The sequence below is a fragment of the Plectrocnemia conspersa genome, unplaced genomic scaffold, assembly GCF_051122295.1.
Source record: "Plectrocnemia conspersa isolate PC_06_02 unplaced genomic scaffold, ASM5112229v1 ptg000004l, whole genome shotgun sequence".
NCBI classification, from domain to species: Eukaryota; Metazoa; Arthropoda; class Insecta; order Trichoptera; family Polycentropodidae; genus Plectrocnemia; species Plectrocnemia conspersa.
This window is the reverse complement of record NW_028277168.1, coordinates 8,920,678-8,937,036: the sequence shown is the minus strand read 5'-3', so window position 1 is coordinate 8,937,036 and position 16,359 is coordinate 8,920,678. Positions and strand designations below refer to the sequence as shown.

The 16,359-nt window shown below is 28.0% G+C and overlaps 1 protein-coding gene across 1 annotated transcript in view; it reads right to left on the bottom strand.

The window, feature by feature from the left end:
• Positions 1 to 5,603: 5,603 nt before the first annotated feature.
• LOC148235844 (zwei Ig domain protein zig-8-like) overlaps positions 5,604 to 16,359 on the bottom strand; it is a 46,582-nt gene continuing 35,826 nt past the window's right edge. The window contains exons 3-7 of the mRNA XM_088184218.1: positions 11,001 to 11,182; positions 6,891 to 7,101; positions 6,690 to 6,817; positions 6,242 to 6,410; positions 5,604 to 6,168 (exon numbers count right to left, since the gene is read on the bottom strand). Coding sequence (XP_088040344.1) covers positions 6,050 to 6,168; positions 6,242 to 6,410; positions 6,690 to 6,817; positions 6,891 to 7,101; positions 11,001 to 11,182 — 809 coding nt within the window. The 3' untranslated portion in view covers positions 5,604 to 6,049. The remainder of the gene's footprint in view (positions 6,169 to 6,241; positions 6,411 to 6,689; positions 6,818 to 6,890; positions 7,102 to 11,000; positions 11,183 to 16,359) is intronic.

The window sequence follows — 16,359 nt, the reverse complement described above, 5'->3', positions numbered from 1 at the left end:
TACTTACAACTTGCAAAGTATAATTTTTTACACATGTGACATCTTATACATTTTTGTATAAATCGGCATCTCAAGTTTACCAGAGACACTCATGGAGTTTGTTTAACTGGCGTATAAACTCGAAAAAAAGCACATCAAAATATAAGACTATGCTGCTCAACACGTTGCTAACTTTTTGGCATAGGTTGTGTGATACATATATTATATATTTTGGTGACTTGCTTCTAAAATTATTGGTATAATGGTGTTTTAAGTAAATTATTAAATCATATTTTAGTCCATATAACAATTTAATCCAACATCTTCAAATTATTTTTTTGATATATTTTGGTTTTTGTTTAAAACAAGCGTTTCAGCACTAGATGTCTTACGCTAACACGTGGGCGACTGCATATAACTTTGCGGTCGATGGGTGGCAATGTCTGTCAAAAAAATATGTGATAAACTATATGTGAAGATACATTTAAAGGCTATTTTCCAGTTCAAAATATATAAAAAATCACAAATAGATTTTTTTTAAATAAACACTTTTAAATTCTGCAGCGTAGAAAGAACTAGATGAAACAATGATATTTAGTAACAATTTTGTAGAGTTTTTATATAGCATATTTAATCATGAATACTGCTTGTGATCTAAATCAATTAAAAATAATATTATCAATAACTCAAGGAACGAAGTAAAATATATAAAATAAAATTTCAAGCGTTAAAAAATAATTATAAAAAATATCTTTAATCTTATGACAGCAATAAATCATTCAATTTTATGTATATTAAAATGCTTATGATATAAACAAAAAATGCCTCAAAATTTCAATCATATAAGGAAAATCAAATCAACTTTTAAGCTTATTTATATAAAAAATAATCAGTGTTTAACTGCACATATTAGGGGTACTAAAAAGATAGGTCATTGTTATACAGAATAACTTTGACGATCAGCTATGACTTATTTGTCGTTTGGGTCGCATGTATTTCTTTGAGTAGTGTTTGGATTAACATCTGGAGTGTGCGTTACGAGACATGTGGGTTCCACACGCACTAAGTGATGAGAACAAGGCGACGCGCCAGCCTCATACTGCGAGAATCACAAATCATTTCAAGGAGCATATCTTTCTTAATAAAAATATGTATCCTAAATACCTTATTTCCAAAGAAAATATACTCATATGAAAACATTTGAACTAAAATATCTAAATGTACATCTATACATGTGAAAAATATTTTTTATTTCGAATTCAATGAATTGGAACGTTTATATTATCTATATAATTGTATATATATATGTGTATTTTGCTATTAGAATTTAAGGTATGATAAAGGACATTAGAGCACACATTGTATAATTAAATAAATAGTTTTGCGGTCCCACATTACTGCGCGTTTATGTATAATAAATCATTTGTATACAGCGATGTTACAAATAAGTTATTTCTATTGGATGTTCACGTTATATTGTTTTGATAATCGACGCGTGCTAATTTCATAGACATAAATTATGCAATAGAAACTTGCTATGTAAATGAAAGGTGAACATGTTACACTTAAATTTGAAATATTATTGGCATTTATGAAAAGCTTTAAAGCTGGAAATTAAGCATTTACCCATAAATTTTAAATGGATAATTAATAATTAGTTGCCAATACATGCAGACAAATAACTAAGAAATACGACTGAATATTTATATATATATTTATAGGTTAATTGTTATCTTGTTGTATCAAATATGTTATCACAGTAGATTTAACATTTTCACAAATCAATGAACAGCCTACTGCTATTTATGTATACATAATTGTGCTATGCAAAATGTGAACATTACAATATTTCTGGTAAATATCCCATTTATTTGGATTCTTGAAAGCTAAAAAAGCTTCTTCGTTACGGAGCTTAATGACTGTTCTATATTTTATATTTTACACAAGATTTTTAAATGTCTCTGACAAGGTGTACTTTGCCAGACTTACTCAAAAGAACGCTACTTAGCGAGATTCGTTTTGTTGAAAAAAGTCGAGTTTTCATTAATTATGAAAATAATATTAAATTATTTAGAAATATACCATTATCATTTAATTGGAACTTAAGCTTTTTAAAATATAAATTATTATTTCTATAAAAGATTACAATGCAGTACTACTAACTTATTTCTTAAAAACTCATAAAGTGAATAATATATGTAGTCTAGGGTTTTTTAGTATTAAAATTATGTTAAATACAACCTTTAGTTTATATGTATTACTAATTGTTATAAAATAATATTACCAGTAGTTATTACACTACTGGTATTTTTATTTTGTTACAACTTGTTATTTATCTGTATTTTTAATTTTTAAAAATGTACTGTTGCTATATACAGTTTATTTTTAAAAATGCTTTATATATAGAAGTAATATCAATTACAAATTTGAAGTATTTACTTTGTTCAATATCTTAAATGTTTACACCTTATTTATTATTTTTACATCATGTGCTTTTTCTCAAACAACTCTTAAATAAAAATTCTTCGCGTCGAATCCAATGACCCGTACAAATTAAATATTTTTCCTTTATACCAACCAATGTGTGAATCCCTCACGTACAGATTTCCTGTGATGTTTGCACAAGTGCACCACTTTCCGCCATTTTCTTCTGCACAGAGCACGGTTGTTACGTCGCATTGTTATCTGTTCTCCAAGCATGAGCACGTATCCAAGCTTCCCGTTGCTCCATCGAAAGGGATTACATCAATAATGCATCTGGCGAATTGCTCTGATTTGAACCGACCCCGAAACGCTCCGAATTCAACTCGGCCAATTTGCGCTTTCATTTCGCAGTAGGTATGTTGTACATCTTTTTCGCGTACACACAAAGACGGCGAAAACCGCAAACGGTTTAATTTAACCGCGCTCTCCCCTCACAACAATGCCGTTTTCTACTCTCCATCTCTCTTATACAAGGTGTTCCTTTAAAATTTATACTTCAAAAAGCAATGAATTTATAAACATAAATAAATATTTCAATATGTTTATTTCTATAAAATCTAATTCTTATTTAAACAGCTTAATGCTGACATTTTACAAGTCAAAGTACATATAAATATTTAGAGACAAAGGCCAAGAACTACACAAATCTAGAAGTCTGGAAACTCAATTTATTTTTTGACAGCGGTCCACACTTTAGGTATTGTTCAGAATCAAAATATCAGCAGGTGGTCATATCGGCCAGCGGTGAATTAACCCAACAACCGGCCGATTAAGACTGCAAGAAAGTATAACTGCTTGATTCTATAGCTAAAAAATAAAATTTAATTTAAGCCTTTTGAGATTTACTTTAATTGTTTGGATCAGTTCTGCCTTCGGTAATATTTAATAAAAATAATTTAGGTATGGTTTTTAGTTTCCGTTTGACACGAAATTTATTCATATATTTAATAATGATAAATGTACACCTATCTTTACATATAAAATATCATAACAGAAAAATTTTCATAAAACATAAAACACAATATAAACAAAAAACACTTTTTTAACATGTTTTTTTGCACGCTAAACTTTAAAAACCTACACTAATTAACCATAATATAGTTTTTGATCCACACAACAAAATAAAACTTATTAGTTCTGCTGCAAGAGGCATTTATTGGTTTAAATTATTATTAAATGTATTAATTTCGTAAAACTCTTTATAATATTAGGGCTTTAATTTTTACAACCATAAACAGAATCGCGCTTCTTGTATTCTTAAACTTTATTCTGGAGTGTTTTATTAATAAATTTTGAGACTATTCCTTATTTTTTAGTCATGCTTCAAACTTCGTATTTTTTTTAAATGTGCCTAATATAGAATGTTTTTACATAAAAATGCTATTCTGTCCATCTCAATCTTTACTCGGATCTGATGATTGGAAAATATGTTATTATTTGCGCAACACAAAATATGGAATCTTGGGAGTAAATCAAAAAAATATATTAATAATACATGTCCTATGAAAATCCTCTCATGTTCACATCTCAAAAAAATCTAGTAGTGCGAAATAAAACTCATTTAATGATCAAAGAGCAATATCACGTTACACGTAATATCAAAAATACGTGCTGTAATCATAAATTTAATTTAATTTAAACAGCGAGAAATTTAATTAAATATATATTGTACATTCGGTAAAAAATACATATCATCCAAGAAATATGAGATAATAATATATTGATTTTGTTACAAATGATGAGCAATTAAATTTATTTAATACAAAATAAATTAAAAATAAACCAGAAAATATAGTCTGATATATAGTAAACAACATATACGATATTTAATAAATATTGATTTTTAAATTACTTTTAATAGTTCACACTGTATGTACGTATGTATGTATATACCCCCATCTCTCTCTTCGCAAAGGCAAAGAGCTCCCTTTAGCATTAAGCGAAAGCCCTTTGTGCCTCTAATTATTCTCAAACATTTCGACGTAATCTGTACAGGATTAACTTTTTTTTTAATTGAAGTCTTAATTTTTCCTTTTCGCATCGAAACGGTCGCTGTAATCCGATTAGTCGCGGCGTAATCCATATAAAATTCATTAAACGAACGCTCATTGCTAATTGATCACTCGAAATTGCGCAAAATTGCGTACATAAGCGCCGCTTACCGGAGGTCAAAAATGATCAAAGGGGTGTGCCTCGCTTTTTATTATTACGTAATATACGTACACACCGAATGCAAATTCTACTTGGCTTGAAAATGTCAGGATACAGGAAGAATTAATTAAACATTAATTAATTAAAAAGAACATCACATCGACGAATTAAGATTAAGTATTGATTCAATTCATAAAATATTATAAGAACAAATTTTACAGTTTCTAACTTAAATGAGTAAATTTTTATTAGTTAAAAAAATAATAAAAAATCATATTTTAACAGTGTTGATAAAATACATGTATATGTATATATAAATTTATTGTAATATGATAAAATATTAGTTTTAAGAATTTACTTACTATTATATTATATTACATTACATTATGATTTAAAGAAAATACTAGGTAATACATTTTGTTCCTAATGTCATATATGGAAACAACAAGATTACTTTTTATTTGTAACGTACGAAGAAAAATCAGTTTTAATAAAAACAGAAGTTTTATTTGTTTACCTACAGACGAATAAATGTTTATTTTATTGATAGAGTTTTAAATATTCGTAGATATTTACCTTTTGTATGGTATTTCACCATGTTGAAACTTGTTTGTCCTGCAGGCCGGATATTGTTCAGATCATATACTTCGTTTTGCAGTAGTTTACTGTGAGTCAAAGCTTTATTGCTTTTCCGTTAATGTTTCGAAGATTTCCACTATTACGTTTTGCGTTCGTGCAAAAAAATCTAATATCGTATTTCCAAACAACAGACGTCCATGATATTTGAGTCACAAGCAAAATTACGTGAAAAAATATTTTGAACAATATTATATTTACGAGAAATAGCATATCCTTTTAAGTAATAAATATAATTTAAAAAAAGTAATTCAATATTTAGTTATATTATGTTGTTATTATTTTATATGACATTTCCTAACTCTCATTAAATAAAAGACTTTATATTTATTATATATATAATTTTATTTACATTTTATTTACAAACATATTATTAAGTTTTTGTCATAGTATAACAAAAACTCCATTTATTTTTAACGTCATGACACTGATATATACTATCCCTTTTTATATTGTATAATATATATTTTTAATAAACATTCGTGTTTCTTCGTAATAAATATTAATAAATATATCACACATATTTTCGTCTTATAGAGACAACTGTATAACATTGATAATTTGTGTTTTATTATTCATAATGTTGTACTTAAAAATACACTTTATTCACCCATGTATTACAGTATTTACAATATAATTAAATTATTTATATTTTCACTTTTTAATAAAAATTTGTTTACCCCTCTCTATACAATTATACATGTTCAATATATATTATATATATATTTTTTATTTATATATTATATTTCGTAAACGCGTTATACTCGTACGTATTTATCATTGTTATTATATTTTAGTGTCACCGATTTAATCCCCTGAGCTTTTCATGTATTACTGGGAATAGTAAAAGTGGCAAAATGTGTCTTGCACTGCTTGACAGTCCTGCTGATCCTGTCTGCATGGCAGCTGGTCGTTCACCTAAGAATTATATAATAGATAAAAAATTAAAATAGTATAAGTATAATGCTTTTTAATTCAGTTTATGTTGTACCATTTAAAACATGCACTCGAATGCTCGCCACTTCAGCATTAGAAGGACTGCAGGAATATTTTCCAGAATCTGGAAGATCAGCGTTCTGTACCAAAAGTCTGGATGTTGTCATGTCACCTCTTTCAGTCACTACTGAAACTCCACCTCGTGATGAATCATAACTAATCACCTATTATAATAAAAGTATCTAAAATGAATGCTGTTTATATAAATATATGCCACTAATACATTATTCAGGCAGATTTATAGAAATAACTTTGCTTTTATAAAGTAAAAAGACACCTATATTTTTATGTGTCAGTGTCTCACTGTCGTGAGGTACCGCAGCTAGTGACAGATGCGAATGTCAGCTGCTCAATTCTTAGAGTTGTAGTTCTATATTTATTGCTCTGTTCTATTTTTTTTTAAATAAAATTACCTTTTACTACAATAAAAAAATCATTATTACCTCGTCATGGTGGTACCAGAATATGAAAGCCGGAGGCTCCGGGCTGAATCTGATGCTGCAAGTGAGATTAATAGTACTTCCTTTGTCCACATGCAGATCTGGACCACCCAATATAGTCGCGGTTGGCACTGTGGGGAATATTTCAAATTTAAAATCTGCCTTAAACCAAACAACCATATACACGGAAAACAATTCACTCACCCACTACGTTCAAATTAACAAAATAACTTCTGACAGGTTGAGTGGGCACCTGGCATTCGTACACTCCAGCGTCCCTTTGCTGAGCCCATTTTATGTGCAGAGTCCACTCTCCTAGCTCTTTATGGTGTGTGGTTTGAAAACGCTGATCCGACGAGTATGTGTAACTGCCCACCGTTAATATATGAAGGTCCCTGTGTCTGATCCAGGACACCTATTAGAGGAAAAGACAGAAAAAAGCGTGTAATTTCTCAAACCCAGGTGTGCGTTTTATCAAGATTAACTTCGGGAATAAATTTTGGGCGTGTGAATAAGTATGCGTGCGTTCCTAGGAAAATATGATACTCGTAATTAACACGTGCTTCGCAACGCTTTTATTAATGCCTATCAAGTTAAAGGGTGGAAGTTTTGTAATCAAGCCTGACGGGTATTAATTATATGCTTAGTGGGCAAAGTCAGTATCGAGCACGCCATAATTCTCATGTCAATGCGGCGTTATGTCATATCGAACTTATTATTAATACAGAGATCGTTAACGTAAGTCAATAATTAAAAATAAATAAAATTTCTGACAAGATAATAGTATTGTTAAAAATTTAATTAAACCGGACATACGCCCTTTAGTCAACGACGCACTATAAATAAGCCCTAGACCTTACAGCAGTCAACACGACACATACTTACAAGTATGTGACGTTTACGTGGTTTTCACTGTGGTAGGATCAACTATCTGCACCTTTCTTTATAATTTAAGGGTCATAGTTACTTTCTTAAATCATCATAAGCATGTACTAAAAAAATCAATATAATGCAACTAATAGTTTTCAGGTCACCGTTTGTCCCCATAAGGTGATAACGATGTCGAAAGCTTTTTCTATATCTAAAATTAAAAGCTCCGTATTTTTTTTATATAAAAATTAGCGCAAATATGCCCCGGTAAACTATTCACCCATTTAGAAGTATCGCCGTACATGTACGGCGGTCAAAATTTCACTGTTTTGAGGTACCCTAGATAGTTATATATTTACATAAACCTATAGCTGAAAAAATAAAAACATTATAATTATATGGTTTTTTTTTTAATTTAATTTTTTGTTAATGATTTCTATACAAAATAAATTAGCATAACAAAATATATTTTATATTTAATTTATAAAAATATTAAAAGCCTTTGTATTGATATCAAAAAAATCCACAAAAGCCGAATAATTTATAATAAATATATAAAATTAAAATAAATGATTAATACATACTTATACAAAAAAGTAGTAAAATAAATCAATGCAATATTTTTTTTATTATTATTTACTATAAATGCAATATTAAATAATAATGAATAAATACCATCCGAAATAATTATAGAAATATACGTAAAATTACCTTACTCCAAGGTGTATACTAGCAAATTAACAATTGCTTATAAATTAACTCACTGCTCAAAGGGTTAAGTTGAGTTATGTTCATCATGTGTTTTTTTACTGAAGCCAAACTTTTTGTTATTAATCTTATTTTCTAGAAATTATTTTAAACACATTAGAGCTAATTTTTTTAATAATCTATTACAGTAATAAGTTAAACGGAATTGTAGGATCTTTATCGGGCTTTTTTATCGAGTGACTCACCCCTGAATAATTTGCTCCTTATACTGTGTTTGCAATGGTGTGTATATTTACTGGTATTTATGCTATGTAAATTTGATTTTTTTTAATTTAATTATTAAAATATTTGCTAAATTATATCAATGGCTTAAATTGCATCTCCACCAGCAACATAAGATCTTGAAAGTATATTTTTTTAGTCGTATGTTACGTTATTATGTCACAGTCATGACGACTGCGTAGTTTTAAAGCATCTTCTTATTCCTAAGATTGCGTCATTTAATAAGCTGACAAAATAATAAAGGTAAAATTTTGATTTCTGAATAATTATTAGAATTTAGTTACTACTACTTTTTGTCATACTGACTTGTTTTTTAATCATTTACTTCATTTTATTTGATATATTGAAACAATATACAAATAAAAAAATGTATATATTGTGACATTTTATGTAATAAATTCACAATATAAATTAAAATGTTTTTAATATAAATAATGAACCTTTTTATTTAATTTGAAAAAATCTATAACTTTATTAATATATTATATTATTTTATATATATCAGAAATTGCTTAAAACCTTTTATTAAAATTTTGCATTTGAGTTTTAAGTGTTTCTTTAAGCACACAAATCAAAGTTTTAATGTAACTAATATTGATAGACTCTTAAAGTTTCACGATTAAATTAAATAGCGTTCAACACTACAGCATCAAATTTATTAAAAACTTAAATTGCAAAATCAAATTCAAAGTTTTATAAAACTATATATTAAATTTTAATTAAATTTCTATTGCTTTCAATATACTTGCCATTTTTTAAAATAACCACTTTCGTAATGATATTATATTATTTTATTATACGCACGGTACAAAACACAGAAATAAACAGGTCTACACAATATTTCTATCGATTTAACATTCTGGCGCTCGTCCAATTATCGAAGTTAAACGAGGTTGGATGCGGTCAACGTTTGGATGGGCGAATCTCTCCATTTTTATATACTTTATATTTATTGTAGTACGCTTCCGAAGAGGGAACACATATATAGACACATGTACATGTGTGCAATACACAGACAAAATACAGAGCATTTATACGCTCGTTAACGCTGAAAAATTTTAGCTATCAATTTACAAACATACTATGATATTGATTCATATTTTGCCATTATAAAACTAAAATCTCTTGAGGCAATATGACTAACTTAGTAATGTTCATTAGATTTTATTAATTACATCCCTGTGGAATTCCCTTATGATATCCTTTTAGGTGTACATATGTATGTACATTAGAGTAAGCTTAGGTCAGACAATATTTTTTTTCATATACATTATCTTTAGTTAGGTAATGTTAAATAGTTTATTTAATAAAAATAATAAAAATATTTTACTTGGCATACTAGTTAATATCATAATATACAGCTTTGATCAAAATAATAAGGTAACCTAATATATGCTTAAATATAAAACTTGATTTAGTCAAAGAATGATTTTATTATTTTTTAGTCTTGCTTCCTCTTTATACTATTGCAACTGCAATTATTTTTGCGATAATAATAACTAATGTCTCACAGATGAATATAAACAATTTTTTAAACCAATTCAATATTTTTTAGGTACATCTATTTTTCTCTAATTAAGACCTCAACATATGTTAAAAATCGTCATTATTTTAAAATATATTGGTTACATGAATCGTACTCAAAAAACTCAAAAAGAAATTGAAATTGACAAGATTATTTTAAAAACATACATAGCACTAAATAATATATATTTTAAATAACCAATTAAAAGCGACGTCTATTTTAAATCACAATGAAACATCAAGTTACTCTTAATAATGTATATATGTATGTATATATTACAAGTAAATGTTAGTTTAAGCGTATCGCAAAGTTAAGTTCGTGGTACCAAATTCTTTTCACGCAATCCTCAAGTGTTAAATCTCTCTGCTCTTAAACCAAGTTTAGCTTTCTCGTTTCATTTTTTATAAAAACCACGGTTTATTTAAGGCTTTGAAACCTCTCAATTCCACTTCCATGCTTTTGCTCACCGTTTCTGATAAAATTAAAAGCACTCGCACTTTAAAAATTTTTCCAGTCGGCTCTGAAGAAGTCTTTTAGCAGTTTATCAGGATTTCTGAGATGTCTTCCTAAGCAATTAGGATTAACTTTCTTTCATTCCTGATACCGTGATATAAACACATACTTTATTGATATCACAGCCTTTATGAATCTAATGAAAAAATCTACATTTAAGTTGATTTTTTTAACTATCAATCTATATAACTATCTGCTATTTATTTATTTTTTTAATATGCACTAGTAAATAATTATGTGGCTTTATAAAGAACGTCTTAAGGTTATGTCCAGAGCTGTGATTAAAGACCTCAAAAATATTCGTACTAATAAATAGTATGCTGTTATATTCCTATATTAATTTACTGTTTTTTTTAGTGCACTGCTCATAGGTACAATAAATATATAGAATATTATATTTTCAGTTAGAGTCTTACCGTTTTATTTCCCAGGTTCTTCACTTTACACGTTAGATAAGCAGATTTTCCGACGAGTGCGGTCACATTCCTCGGCGCAACGGCGTCAAAGTACGGTTGACCTCTGGGTCCAGAGCCGGACGATAATGAATTTTGACCACTGCCTCCGCCGCTAGCTACACCGGCTTCCGCGTAGTGTAGACCTAAAACATACAAATTAAATATATGAATATATAATATGCGTTTTTGCTCATAAATGTAGAGAAAACGTGAGCTTTTGGTTTACCGACTTCATATTATATTATTTTAAAAAATATTAACTTATCTCTTATATTGTTTTCAATTCTCTTAAATTTAAATTATAATATAAATATTATTTAATTATTAGCTTTGTGAGAAAAAAGAATTAATCCTTAATGTCCTATATTTTTTATTAAAAGAGTAATTTAAATGAACAACTATCTTGCCTTTAAAGAATTATTTTTATGCTTTGTCAAAGTGATTTTTATTTTTTAGGCTTATATCCGAGATATGTGCTTTAAAAATGAAAAACAAAACGGTAATATTTAAATTAAGTTGTAGTTATAAAAATATCATAGTTTATTAAAAATATAATATCAACTTTAAACTCAATAAAAACCAAAGCAATATGACGAGCTATTTAACTACAGTTTGATTTTATTATTTTCTGTAATAACCAGAATTTAAGTCAAGGTTTCGATATAGAAAGAACTAAGTTTTATATTTGCTTCAGAAATTTCTACATAATTCTACAAAGAAAAATCATTTTTTACCAAATCGCGAGACGAATCAAACTTTAAGAAAAATCGTTATATTTTCAAAACATAAACAATTATACATATATAAACGGTATTTTGCATACAGATCTGCTAACAGAATGATAGACTAGTATAGGTTTAGTAGATTAATATAGCATTTCAATCTCATATAAACCCTAAATTTTTTTATAATTTCTATTGCATATGAAAGACCCAAATTAGAATTTATTTTATAATCACATTTTTGACAAATCATATCTCACAAATAAATATGTAGCTGGGTCGTGCATAGTGACATCTATTTATTGTTAACCGTAATAATAGTTTATAATTAATATAATATATGTCACTAATAGCGAGACTTTGATTTCAGTCTTGTATCTCACTACTTAGTAGTTGTTGATTATGTTTACCCCGTTGTAACGCATTGGACTTGAGCCTGATAGTTACAACGAAAGACTTATGTAAATATTATACAGTATAGAATAAATATTTGTCGGAAAAAATAAATTTCCTTGTTAAAATGCGACACAGCCACGGGAAACCTTTTACCAGATTAAGTCACAAGGTACATGTTATAAATCAGAAAGGATTAAAATACCCGTCGTCTTAAGAAGAGATAACCCGGACATTCAGTTTGATCCTGAATAAGGTCATTCGTAATTTGTTTATTGCCAACGGCAATTTATTTTACAAATACTCGCAACCATTCTATAGTAGGTCAGCCTATTAAAAAGGGACGGACTACAAAATATATAATGTAGGAGACCATGAACATAAATATTGAAACGTAAGCAATCAAGAAACACATCACTTACTACACTTTTACAGTTCTATACACTGCACTCCTACTTCTATACTTGAACATCCGCTTTGGAATTCGAAACATCAGATCTTAAACAGTTCATTAATTTAAGCTGATTCAACTTTAGACCAGCGAAGATCGCAAAAACCACCGCTTCTCTCTTCGCATCCTCTGGTCTACGTTAGCTCGACGTCCGAAATTCAGAGCAGACCCACTTCGATATCGCCTGCAGCCTACAGACGCACCCACATAAAAATATTCTAAATAGCACAATATGTAAAAAAAATGTATTCTCAAAATACAAATAAATCATTAATAGCAGCAGACAATATAATTATTAATGGTAGCTACATTTGAGAAAATCGAAACATGTGCAATTTATTTAAGTCACGGTAATTCTGGGCTAAAACAGAAATTAAAACAACATCAAACAAAAAAGAAAAGATTTTGAAATGTTTTTTATAAAAAAACATATTTCACATTGTCGTAAATTATTTGGTCACACAGCTTGAAATTTCACTGTTTTTCAATATCATTCTTTAGTGGTTTGTTTGAGCCCCGCAGCATTAAATTCTATGATTTTTATCAGAAGCTTATCAGTTTACTTGGGATATTTTATTTTTTACCAGCATCAAAATATTTAATTTAATATATTTTTGTATAAGAAATAATTTATTATCAGGATTACTAATATATAATATGTACGTAAAAAATAACCTATAAAATGAGAAACATTAAGGTAAAACTACACATTTTTTATTTATTATCAATTAGAACTTTCTAACTTTTTAAATGTAGTTTTTGAACGATTCCTATATGAGACTGTATCTATATTTGCTTTTCCAACTTCAGAGTGAAAAAAATACCTAATGTTATAAAATAAAACACTGTTTATACAATATTTAACGCATAATCTTAGTGACTATATTAATAATATATATATAAAAAACTACATATTTTTTATTCAATTTTTATCAGTACTTTGTCACTTTTTGCGAGGGTGTCTGTTTCTATATTTTCTCTATATACTTTAAAGTGTAAAAAACAATTATTTTAAATAAATAAAACAATAATTTTATGTTTGACGGGTAATTTTTGATAACCCTTTATTAATCTAAATTTAAAAATTAAATTAGAACGAATGTTTTGTAATAAGTTAGTACATAGTAAATAAGTTACCAACTTGTAATAATATATGTACATATTTATTACGAAAACAATGCTGGTCGTTGTAGTCATAAGAACAAACTTTACTTAAGCAACACAGACCCTAAACAATAAATAAACTTTGATAAAACTACTTTCATAACAAATATTAGAGTTACCTGTAAATTGCTGAAGTTACTACTTATAATATTTTTCTTAAGTGGAACAAGTATGGAATATAAAAATAATTAATAACTAAAAAATTTTATGTTTTCTAAGCACTACAATATAATTTACAAAATAATACAATAGTACTTTAATAGTACTAATATTATAGATATTTTGCGTTATTTCTCTCCTATATTGTGCCTTATTCTGTATTATTGTAATTATATTCCCCGAATAAAAATATTTAAAAATTTATAGAATAACGTAAGCAAACCAATATTACTTACTTTTTTATACTTAAATTAAAAACCTTATAATAGATTTATTTATGATAATGTTCTTTAATACAAAACAATTTAAGAACATTGCCATAAATACATAAAAATTATATTAAAATATTACGTAAGACCATAAGCCACTTATCTCCAAAATCGGTGAGACTAATCTTAAATTTAATTATACACATAAAATGACACAACACAGATTTTATATTTAGTAGCTTCAGTTTCACAGTTAAGCAAATAGTCAATAAAAGTCTTAAGATGAATAACTTGAATGCCTAATTAATGTATTTTTATTTTAATTTACTGATGGTTTTTGTATTTTTACATATTATTACCATAAGTAGGCTTATGGTAATAATATGTAAAAATACAAAAAAAATTAGAAATTTATCTTGCAGACTAGAAAATAATTATAAGCCAGTAACTTGTATTTTTTATATTTTATATTTTGTTGCATTCGTAATCCTGTAATAAACGTTAATGTTGAAAATAACCCAATTCAAAAAAATGTAGTTTATTATTTTGACGACAGAAAAATTAAACAGATTATGGTTTTCTTTTCTATGCTTGCATACTGATATTTTTGGCACTACAATGTATTTAATAACCCGCTTAAGAGTTGTACTAAATTCATAAATAAACTTTATAATTTTACTGCAATCTTTTTTTCAAGTTATGGAAAACTTAATATTAATTAGGTAAACAAAAACAGCAGTTAAAATTCAAAGAAAAAAATAATTTAATTTCTCAAAGATAATTATTTCTTACTATATTTTAAGCATGTATACTTCAACCACCCTCACAATTTGTTATAAATTTAATGAATATTTCTAACAAACCAAACCATAGCTTAACCATCCCGAAACATTAATCACCCTTATGGGTGATTAATGTACTTATGTATGATGTACTTATGTAAAACTAAAAAAACTACTATCAAAATGACTCGCGCGCTAGACAATACATTATACCCTGCGCACATTCATATTGTTTTTCAACTCTTATCTTATCTGATCACTTAAGTGGTCATATGAACTGTTTTTGTTCTAATGCGTAAACACATTTCGGAGGTTAAACTAAAAAGCGATGCAATTGGCTCGCAAACATCCTTATCTGCGACTCATTAGAGCTCTCATGAAACAGAATTATAGAAGATTTATATTTGGTCACTGTAGAAGAGACGCATTAAGAGATAGCATATACGAGCCAATATACTCACGGCAAAGTCACAGATAGTACAAAGAATATATCATAAAAATATATGATAATTTAATGCATATGTTTATAAAATAAATTTTACCAGCGTCTATTTGGCTAAAAATCACGATCCCTTCGACCTTTAATCCCATAAAAAATTGTAGCTAATTCACATTATAAAATTATTCACGGTTATACATAACCCCTTGCAATGATAGATCTGTTTAAAATTAGTAAAATATATAAAAAAAATATGATTTTTTTTATAAAATAAATTATTATAAATATTTAAGTACACAAAAATCGCACGATTTCATTTAGCGACTCTGAACATGTTCATACATTTTTATGGCTTATTTCGTGACACACATCCCAAGGACTTTATGTCTACCATATATTATACGTGATAATATACATTTGATAAATAACCACAAAACCAACCCCTTGCAAGTCGTTACGTCGCAAGGGATGCGGATCGTTTGTACGAGGACGTTAGTGTGCCGACAAACAAATTTAATCCATTAGGCTAATCGCTCGCAATAAAAACGATATTTATGGCGTTTTATGTAAAATATTTGTGTCGTCTCTCCGCTTTTTTATACGTATTTATATTATGTTTATTTTGCCATTTCGTCTTTTGTTCCCTGCCCTAATTTGTATACAACAAGAGGCGAACGAGGGCGCACGGCAAATAAAAGTTGTACAATATTCTCACACTCACACAGACGCATAAATAAGCGTTTTTCACTTTTGCGGAGGCTGTAAAACATTTCGAAAACAACGACGTATATTACGTTTTTAGTTTTTGGCGAATTTCAATCGAAATAAACGACTTTTGTATTCAAACTCGACCCGCATCACGCGCGAGACGTTTCGAAAGCCCTACACTCTTGACCCTTTTTAAATTCCCCTTTGTGTATATACATATATGTATGTGAATTTGGGTTTTAATTTAAACTTATATTCCATTCCCGTATCGAACCTTTTCGGTGCGATTTGTT